General features: G+C 34.8%; 2 protein-coding genes across 10 annotated transcripts; both read right to left on the bottom strand.

Moving 5' to 3' along the window:
• Positions 1-381: 381 nt before the first annotated feature.
• On the bottom strand, positions 382-6,522 carry LOC123226917 (upstream activation factor subunit spp27-like). 8 transcript variants are annotated; one of them, XM_044651488.1, is made up of 9 exons: positions 6,105-6,521; positions 5,156-5,270; positions 4,873-5,047; positions 3,612-3,789; positions 2,460-2,571; positions 2,151-2,325; positions 1,284-1,334; positions 1,063-1,111; positions 382-664 (listed from the first exon to the last, which is right to left on the bottom strand). In XM_044651488.1, the coding sequence occupies exons 1-8, from the start codon at positions 6,338-6,340 to the stop codon at positions 1,098-1,100; spliced, it is 1,056 nt and encodes a 351-aa protein (XP_044507423.1). In that variant the 5' UTR covers positions 6,341-6,521; the 3' UTR covers positions 382-664; positions 1,063-1,097. The 8 variants fall into 8 exon arrangements, 7 of the variants coding, with proteins under 7 accessions (XP_044507423.1, XP_044507422.1, XP_044507421.1 ...); XM_044651487.1 differs by having other exon boundaries at positions 1,063-1,107; positions 3,612-3,780; XM_044651486.1 differs by having other exon boundaries at positions 1,063-1,107; positions 6,105-6,520.
• Positions 6,523-7,037: 515 nt separating this feature from the next.
• LOC123226851 (pentatricopeptide repeat-containing protein At2g15820, chloroplastic-like) lies at positions 7,038-10,415 on the bottom strand. 2 transcript variants are annotated; one of them, XM_044651370.1, is made up of 3 exons: positions 9,812-10,415; positions 9,187-9,262; positions 7,038-9,093 (listed from the first exon to the last, which is right to left on the bottom strand). In XM_044651370.1, the coding sequence occupies exons 1-3, from the start codon at positions 10,259-10,261 to the stop codon at positions 7,376-7,378; spliced, it is 2,244 nt and encodes a 747-aa protein (XP_044507305.1). In that variant the 5' UTR covers positions 10,262-10,415; the 3' UTR covers positions 7,038-7,375. The 2 variants fall into 2 exon arrangements, with proteins under 2 accessions (XP_044507305.1, XP_044507304.1); XM_044651369.1 differs by having other exon boundaries at positions 7,038-9,262.
• Between the last annotated feature and the right edge of the window lie 175 nt (positions 10,416-10,590).

The raw sequence follows: 10,590 nt of genomic DNA, 5'->3' as shown, positions 1-10,590 counted from the left end.
TTTGGCCCTTGTCTGCCCAGAAGGATGTTATCTTTAGTTCTGACAAATATTTTAAAGCCGACCAGTTGGACTGCAGAAAGTACATTATCAATGCCCTGAAAAAATAATTTCAAATGCAGAAATTCACAAAGTACTATGGGAGTTTTATTAACCTTGTAGTCCCTCCAATACTATAAAGTACAACAAATTTGCTTCTCACATGGCTGGGGTAATGTTATGTGAACTTTTAATAAGTATTAATTTGAATATCAATAATGATATATCCCCATATGACTGAATATTACTTAAACCTTAATTTAGAATTGCCCAATCATATGAGACACATCATTATTGATACTTATCAGAAATACGCATAACATTATTCAATAAGAAAAATACATGTATGGGGAATGGTGAAATAACTTAATTAAAGATATTTGGTTCCATTTGTTTGAAACGTATAGAATGCATACAGCTGACCAGCCTAAAAGGAGAATTAGAACTCTTTGAGCAAAAATTGCCCACTTCTACCGGGCTCATATTATATACAAACAAGCAACTCACTCTCTCGTCCTGAAAGATTTTAGTCAGAAGCCTTAAGCTTGAGAAGCACTAGAAAGAGTAACCCTCACAAAGTTCTTTTAGCTTATAATGACCCCAACTGTCTCCTACTATCATTTTGGTCCTTCACCAGAAAAAAAAAAAAAACCACAGAAAACACAGAGTAAAGTTAGATCAACTGAGGTGCCAGAACATGAAGAATTAGAAACAAACAATATGCATACAGTTAGCAGAAGGTAATAGAGACTAAACTAAAGCTTAACAAGCACTAAAAGCATCTGTATCACAACTTGAAAAGTTGAGAGAAGCAAGAACCCAAAAAAAAAAAAAAAACAGAGAATAGTTTTGACAAAGCCAGTGCCAGCCAACTAATTGTAGCTTATATTTGCTTGCTGCACAAGGGTGTAACTAGATTTTAGCCTTAAACTTGGTCTAATATCAGTAAAATTGGATTGGCTAAACAATGGAACTAACTTCAAAGACTCAATATATGTTGTTTATCAGCCTAATGTGTTACCATACCTCCTTTTTTCTGTCGTTTTTCTTTCTGATGTAGCTCACCTGCACCTGACTAGCAAAAAAATTTTCCCATGTTACACAAAATAGGTCAAAAGCACACTAGTTTTTGTTGATTGCTTATGTTGCAGATTGTTAAAGTAACATGTCTGGAAGGATTTGAGGTAGAACAAAATAACTGACAAGCATGTTGATGAAGCATATACTTTTTAAGTTACCAATCTCACCTTCTACCTCCTGCTTGCACCGCTTTTCCTTCTGACTAGAGTCAGCAGGAGCTGTACAATAGGAATTAAACAATTTATTTAAGATAATGAAAGATATGCTAAGACAAATTTTCTGTTTCTTGGGTAAGGAAACTTTAAAACAACATAGTTCAAACATCAAGTAGAAGCTTAACCATAAAGTTTTAAGACCAAAAAAAAAAAAAAAAAGACCCTTGCAGCCCCTATTATCTAGATGTTCTATCAGATACTATAACATTCCCATGAACATTTAGATAAACCACAAACACTATAAGACATGCAATACTAAATGTTAGACTAGACAGAACAAAGACTTGGGTATGAGGTAAATGTATACAGCATTCTAGCTGTACACGTAATCCAACACAAAGTTTTCAATTACACACAGAAAGGACTTGGGTATGAAGTATATGTATAAGGCATTCTAACTACACACGGTAATACGATGCAGAGTGTTTGCATCATAAGTTTGCTTTTGGGTAATATTACTAAGTCTGATCTAGAATCAATTGTCTAACCCCACTCCATATCTCTATGCATAAGGTTTATTCCAAAGGGACTTCTAAATCCATTGTAACGATTGGCTTCCTTAAATGAGAAAGTTCTTAAATCTACCTTGATGTAATCAAACATGGCCAGATATCTCAGGCAAAAAATTATACATAATCATTTTAACTCAATAAGTCAATATACATTCAGGGACTAATTTGATGTTAAAATAAGGCATGTAACGTGAATGAAATGAATGTAGCAAAGGTTTCCCAACAAAGACAATTATGCCACATATCTAATCTCATTGTTCATGATTTATAAAGATAAAAGAAGCTCACATTAAAAAAAATAAAATACCATCTTCCTTGTCCAACGGCCATATGTGTTTGGAGAGAGCTTTATTCATTTGAAACATGTTGATAGAACTAACACGAAAAAGAGCATGTAAAGATTCATCGCACAATATATTTTGCTTATTCTTCGGATCCTGCAATTGATTGTCCTTAATATAAACCCAGAGTTTCTTAACAACCTACAACCAAAAGACAGCAGGGATTTAGATACACTGAAAGAGTAAGTTCTAAATTTACAGTTTGAAGAAATCCACCACTAGCAGCATTTGCTAAAAAAATATTACATGAATTTTCTGGTGTACTATTTACATACTTCTGTCCTGGCCAATTCAGATACTCCAACCAATGTTTGAAGCTCTGGAGAAAGACTACACAACTTGGTAAAACCTCCTCTTTTCTTGATATCTTTATCCACCTTAGTTGATCTATTAGACAAAATAGATTAGTTTAGTTCAGAAACATCAATACCAACAAGCTGCTGATCAGAGTAACATTAGACAACAGACATTCATCTATTCTTTAAATTTCCGATGTCAGCATATTTAAGTAGTACATCATCAGACATATCTAATAAACTATTATCAATCCTGAAGGATTTGAAATCAACTCTGTCAGAATAGCTTAATTATTGGTTCTAAAGTTTAATTCAGTATATATCAGAAATTAACAGCAAGAATAAATGAATGGTAAAATGCAGTGACTAATTACTAATTCAAGCAGCAACCAATCAAACCCAAAAGTCAAATGACTGAACTGAAAAGTCTATGTACTTTCAGGCTTTAAGCAATGTAAATAAAAACATGATGGTATCAATTTCAGATAGCAGTCTTAGGAAAATGCATCTAAATGATGTTCCAAACGAGTTCCTTCCGTAATAAGTAAGATTTTAATGTAAGATATATTTGATCCTGTCTCACCCTTTACCAGTTGAGTTTAATCATTTTCTCAAACATTAGCTTCATTTTTCAGGCATTCCTATGCATATATCAATAAGAGATGGAATATAAACATTGAAGATCACTGTAACATATATTGTGTCTCACAAAATACTCTGTTCATTAGATTAAAGGTTGATATGCAGAGCAAAACCAACAACCACAAGAAGTTGTTCTCAATTTCTTAAATTATTCTATGGTTTCTAATTGTCAAAATGAGTGCTGATCAGTAATTTGAAGAATCCCTTTCCAATCCACATTCAAAGAACAACATCAATCATGTTCAATTTTGAAGGCCATCTGGATCTCTCAAAGATTCAAATTTAAGATTGCAAGTATTTGACCAAGAATGTGTGTGGCTCTGACTTGATAAATTCCAAATGCATAAATTTATTCTCATATTGATAACAACTATTTAAATACATTTTAAATAGTTTTACTTATCTGAGACATGGAGTTTTATGAGGTGGGGGAAGAGAAAAAGAGAAATAAAAAACAAACATAAGGATTAAATGCTTGCAAGAACTGACCCCTTTTTCTTGCTTCCTTTCTTATTACTCTTTTCCTCTTTCTTTTCTTCTTCTTTGTCATCATTGTGGTTTTCATCATCTTTATCTTCTTCTACTTCTTTTTCTTCTTCCTCTGGCTTGTTATCTTCTGACAAAGAATCATGATTATCTTCATCTTCTATCTTCTGCTCTACAATATCTGATTTTCATCAATACCTTGGCATTAATATTAACCAAATAACTATAGCATGCAACTTTGGTATGATGCCTCTAATGGTGAATGAGTGAGCACCCTATAGCATACACTGTAATGAAATGAATCAGAAGTTCATGGAGGAATCCAGTTTGTGTTGTGGGAGTTGAAGTTGTAATTGCCGAAAAATGTAAACATCATATGGTTGTCTAAATCTGAAAAAATGTTAGTATTATACCAAATCCGGAAAAAAAAAAGGCAGAAATAATGAACAAGAAAACACATATTCAGAACTCTATGAGCCATTTATATATCATATATCAAATAACAACCGTGTTTTCCAAATAATAAGCAAATACCAATATAGTAAACAATTCATTTTACCCATTAAATAAGTAAATGTGCATTAATTAAATATTACTTACCAATATACAACCCTATTATTCTACTAAGTGCAAATGCATCATACACCAGATAATCAACAACTGTATTTCATTAGATTTTTTTTTCTCTTATTATTGATAATTATTTTACTAAAATTTTTTTTATACAAAGATATTTTTTCACCCAAAAAGCAATAAGCATACAACCAATTCAATAGTTCGACCCCACTCTCAGTTGGCCTCCCAAGTGCACCCTAGCAAGCCCAAAACATTCTCCATATTTCATTGCCTGCAGTTATTTCTGTTATATTTCATATTTTATCTTGTTAAATCTGTGTGGTCTTTTCCCATGTCTAACTTGCTTAAGTGGTATTGCAGTAAATGATGAAGATAAACTCCCCTGACTGCAAGCACCAAAATGCCTAGGCACCCATTTGTTAGCTTCAATAACTTCATACCTCTAAAAACCATTTCTTCACCTGACGATAGGAACATCGCAAGTAACAATAAAGGAAAAAAAAAGAGTAAACTACATGTACACAGAGACACTCCACAAAGGGCTCATCTAGTCAGACACCAAGGTAATAAGTCAGCCGTGAACAAAGAAACTAAGCTCATTTACAGCCTCAATAACAGAAAAGAAACTAAGCACATTTACAGCCTCAATAAGATAAAAATGTAAAAGGACAACTTTAAAAGCAAGTACCATTTTCTGCAGTCAATGGCCAAATATGCTTTGACAGGGCTTTGTTCATTTGAAACATATCAATAGAGTTTACACGAAATATTTCTTGCAATGACTTGTCACATAGTATTTTTTTCTTATTCTTTGGATCCTGCAAATTATTTTCCTTGATATATTCCCAAATTTTTTTCACAACCTGGAACCAAAGAAAAAGGAAAAATAAAAGTTAAATTGTCAATCCAAACCTTCGATTGCAACCGGTGTAAGACTGGGAGGATTTACATAATAAGTAGAATAGAGTTACCTGTGTTCTAGCCAATTCAGAAACTCCAAGAAGCTTCTGAAGTTGGGGAGAAAGGCTACATAATTTGTTAAAGCCACCTCCTTGTTTCTTCACTTCTTTATCCACATTGTTTGACCTTATAGATGAAATAATACATACATTTTCAGTAACATCAATACAATACATTTTTCTATACTCTAGCATGTATAACAACATATAGTATTACACTATTCCCATGTACATCCGATTGGATAGATAATAAACAATCACAACAATTCAGTCAGAATTATTCACTGATGAAGGAGAAATTCTCAACCCAACAGATCTCCGACAGTTATATTTAACATATATGTTTGTGTAGAGAAAAATAATACTGATTGCATAGATAATGTTATCATTATGCCACTACCCTAGGACATAAAGCATGAAACTTGCAACACATAAATGTCAATTTTGAAAGATCTACAACTCCTCTAATATTTGGAATACTACTGAACAATGAACACAGTTGAAATTTGATGCAATGGACCGAATTACATCGCAATACCATATTCATACAAGTCCAGCATAGGGCGAACCACAAACTTGATCATTTGCACACCACTTTCATTTCCCAACCACTAAAACCCATATTAGGACGAGTCTATACCTAAAATTGTTCTTCTTTTTAGTGCACTGTCAAGTAGATGAAAAGAAATATTTTCCCTAAGCTTCAGAACTAATAGCATAAAAAGTTCCTCGATAAGCTATTACACAATAATCAAGCACTCTGTGTAACAAAAAAATTAAAAAAAAAAACCACCAATGATACAGTAATACCTTCAAAGCATAATATCTCATTGAAGCAGTAAAATCTTCAGCACAAAAATGAACAAGAAGGATTACAATAATGAATGTCAACTAATTTTCTTTCCAGCAGGAAAAAGAAATTAAAAAACAAACAAAAGAACACAAAGTATAACGAGCTTACCTTTCTTCGTCTTCAACAGCGTCGTTTTCATTTTCCACATTGTCCTCTTTATCATCTTCCTCTAAAGTTTGGAGATAACTATCAATTTGGTCCCTAATAAAATTCTTTCGGTCGGACAAGTCCACTTTAAACTCTTCCTCTAGCTGCCTCCGTACGCTGGCAGCGGTGGCCGTATCCAGGTCGGAGCTCCCAAGTATTTCTCGTAGCCGGTTCACAAGGTCTGAGTCCGACACCATTCTCGAGTTTCGATGGTTTCGATATTTCGCGGGCTACAGAAAAACAAAGAGACGCAGAGAAGATGGAGATGAAATGATTTTATGGTCGTGAGGGTATCATTGGGATTTGATAACGTCTTCCGTTTCTACTGCCGTTTTTAGTCACAAAAGCTGCCGTTTTAGTGAAATCTGGGTGCTGAGCGATATTTACTCCATAACAACACCGTAATAAACTGCAAAAATTATTTATTTTCATCCGTTTTTAATACAGTCTACTCAATTAGTGTTAAAAAATTTGCAAAATCTGGTAAATAAATATTTTATTTTTATACATACTTACTAGACACGATGACCGATGACAGAGGACCCGGGGCCCGTGGCCTGTTAAAAATAAATAAAAATTTTATGAATCGATCTGTAAAAACACAATTTAGAGGTTTTTAGACAGACCATGTCACAAGCATTAACATGTTAATGGACTAATGCAATCTACTAAGCCAGCCGATTGGAAATCTAGACATAACCCAACTCCTAAACACGATGAACTGTACCGTCACTGGTCTGTCTTAACCCATTGCTATGCCCAATACTTATATGGTAGCCATGTTTTTATATAAAAATAAAAACCATGACTTCTTAATATAATTTAGAAAATTACATAAAAATTACACCAAAACAAATATATATTAATTGATTTTTTACACGTGTCACAAAAAAATTTATGGGTGTCAAAGCACAAGAATGGAAGTCTATATTACATGATAACAGTAGTCCTTTCTGATTATAAAATTGAACCTCCATCATAGATTAAACGAGTTTACACAAGTGAAAAAGCTATGATTTGTATAGGAAAATTGTTGACTAACTAGTTTGAGAACATATAAGAGTTGACTCTGAATGCCGTATAGTATTTGTACGTATAACTTGAGAAGCTGCTCAGGATGAGTTTGGTTCAGAAGTCTTCAAATTTCATGAACAAATTGATCTGGCATTCGGCAGTCTATGAGCCAATCTTCATAAATGAAACTGATCAAAGATAATACATAAATACAAACTCTACAAGTTGTCTTCATCACTGCCGTTGGAAACACTACTATCAGAATCAGATCCACTATGGAAGTTGATATCTTCTGTTTCATCTGTTCTATTAACTGAGGTTTCATCGCCCGGTCTGCGATCACTCTCTTTCAAGTCATCCAAAACATAAGGTTCTATCAGTTTCCAAAACCACAAAGAATTATTTCCCAGGAATCCTATCCAAAACACTTCCCCTTTCTTCTTTACCCTGCAGTCAAGAGATTGAGATTTTAAAGCTCTGACAACCTTCTCAACACCCTCGCTGCTTCCCTTCAGCATTAATATTATATCTCCTAAAGAAGTTCTGTGTCCCCCATACATATACCAGTATGCCAACACACGTGGAGATAGCCAACGATGGATTAGCTTGGGAATCATTGATTGACCTTTTGGCCAAAACTGGTCTGCATAAAAACCAAAGTACGAGTGTGATATAGTGGAAAATCTGTACGGTATATCCCCACAACCATCATCACTCAACTTACAAGAAGGATGTAACCAGTCGTGGTACTGATGATACAAATGTCTTCTCAAAATTAAATGCACAACAGAATTCTCACTGAACTCAAACCGGATCATGTGATTCTTCCTCTCTTCATCTGATTCAATACGCAGACCACCTAAAAGCAAACCAATTAAAATCTCTCGTTGCTCTTTACTCAACTTTATGCTTAAAGGTTTCTTAACAACTTTCCTGGTTGAGCTCAAGACAAAGTCAATTTTTTCCATTGACGTGGACTCAATTTCATACTTCTTCTGGCACATCAGATCATATATTTTTTCTGCCTTCTTATAATCTCCAGAAGAGAGGTATCCACGTAAAATGGTGTTGCATGATCTAGCATTGACACCAATCATCTCATCCTTAAGCATTTGGTTAAAAATCTCCTCACCTTTGTTTGGATAACCAGATGCCATCAAAGATTCCAAGTAAATGTTGTAAATAGTTTGGTTAGGTCGACATCTCTCAAGACAATCTAAGAAGGCCAAGTGTAATCTGTCATGCATTCCCAAATTGAGGTACATATTTGTCAGCTCAATGTAAGAAGGCATAAGTGGCTTCATACCACTCTTTTCAAACTCTTTCATGAGGGATTCTGCAAGATCTGTTTCCTGAGCTTTGCATAACACCTCTATGATTTTATGATATGCTGGAACACTTGCGGAACCTAGATGCTTCTTCATCTCTCTGAATATATCCAAAGATTTCATGAAGTCCCCAATCTTTGCATAAGCTTCCATTTTATAAACAAAAGCTTGAGCAAGGATGTCAATTTCACATTCAACTAGTTTGACCCAAATTCTTTCTGCTTTCTCCACATCACCCTCTTTTGAGCAAACTCTCAGGGTAGACAATAGCACTTCACTGCCTTCCTCAATTCCTGCTTGCTGCATTTCTTCCCTTAGTGATTCTATCCTTTCTTTATCTATGGTGTCTTGATAGCTATGTAGCCAAATTAATCCACCATAAATAAACTTCTGTATCTCAAGTCCTGATATCTTCAGATTGTGAAAAATGAACTCAGCTTGCTTGAGGTAATGTTTTGACAGGCCTCCAGGTATGCTCACAAGAGCTCTGAAGAGAGAATTGTGCAAACCAAGGCGCGGTTGGTAACCTCCCATCTGAATCATACGATTATAGATGCTGCATGCTTCATCCAAGCAACCCTGAACTGATGCACTCAGATATGCAACAACTAAAATATGAAATGTAGATTCAGAAGGCACACGTCCATGATTAATTATGTCATCAAATATATCCCTACATTTGGAAAACTTTCGCTCCTTACCCATATAGTCTGCCAGCTGAGTAGCAAGGGCAAAATCATATTGATACCAATGTTGCTGCATCATCCATTTGTACACCTGAAACATATAACCAACAGTATTTCAACAAGAACCCTAGCACACAGTTATAGAAAACAAAAAAAGAGAAAAAGTATTTGATTTCTCACTTAAAACAATAGAATAACAAGCAAAGCAGCAACTAATAGACAATACATTCGTCAAACAAACATGTCATACACTGGTGGTAAACAAGACAGGTAGATGACTTCATAGTTTTGAGCATAAAATTCTTCTGCACATGCCAATGTTTCCTATGAGGATTGTGAATATTAGAAACAGATACATTAGTTATTCAAAATTAACAAGCCGAAATCCCTTTCAATCTAAACCCCAATAAAAATCCATAAACTTAGGCGTATTAACTCAATTACCATGACAGAAAACTATACCGTGATTCAAAAATCATATCACCAACATAACAAGCAATACAATATCACTGAGCCTCAACAGCAGACTCATACAATTCACAATTCAGAACTTTGTGAACATGAAAAACAAGCATTTACATGCTTACAAACATATCAATTCATAACAGGAACTCATCATAAGCAATAAATTATTTTATACCCTGAAGCCAGTATCATTTTCGCGAATCCGCAAACAATGAAAAGCCACGTAAGTGGCATCCTCTTGCCTCAACCACTTCTGCGCGTTCAAAATCCTAACAAGCGTCCCCGCTTTATGAGCAGGCAATTCTTTACACAACCATGCCAACTTGGCCCTTCTCCACTGTTCAGGCAACTCCTCCAGCTCCTTCACCTCCGCAGCGGACTTACCCAAGAGCTTCATTTCATTTCCAAAATAAAAATCCAAATACCCTTTACTGTGATTTTCATTGAAGCAGCCAAACGCGTCGTCTTCTTCAGAAGTTTTTTGGCTGGTCGACAGGTGTTCTACGAAAGTACTGTGAGAAGAAGAGGCTACTGCAGAGGGGCCAGAAAAGTGGTGGGGTCTGGTGGAGGGAAGGCGGTGGAGAGAGAAAGAGAGTGAACGGAGGAGAGAAAGAGAGGTGCGCATACCATAGGCCAAGTAAGGGTTTGAGTAGGGTTTAATGGCTTTGGCGGGGGTGTGAGCATCTTCGTGTGGCTCCTTTAATTTGTCAGTCAAACTTCCTCTTGCTTGGGGGCTTGGGGCTCACGGCCAGGCTTGCCTGTCTCAAGCCGACTCCTCAATTCTGGATCAATAAATATTATTATTTTATTATAATTATTAATTTATTAAATGTTATTATAGATTTTTTTTTAAGTAAAATAAAGTAGATGATTTATGTAATTTTTTATTTTCAAAAATTAAAAATTATTATAAAAATAAATTAATTAAAAAATCATTAAATATAAATTATTATT

The sequence above is a fragment of the Mangifera indica genome, chromosome 10, assembly GCF_011075055.1.
Source record: "Mangifera indica cultivar Alphonso chromosome 10, CATAS_Mindica_2.1, whole genome shotgun sequence".
Classification (NCBI taxonomy): domain Eukaryota; kingdom Viridiplantae; phylum Streptophyta; class Magnoliopsida; order Sapindales; family Anacardiaceae; genus Mangifera; species Mangifera indica.
Note: the sequence above shows the minus strand (reverse complement) of the source record. Positions and strands in the feature narration are given on the sequence as shown.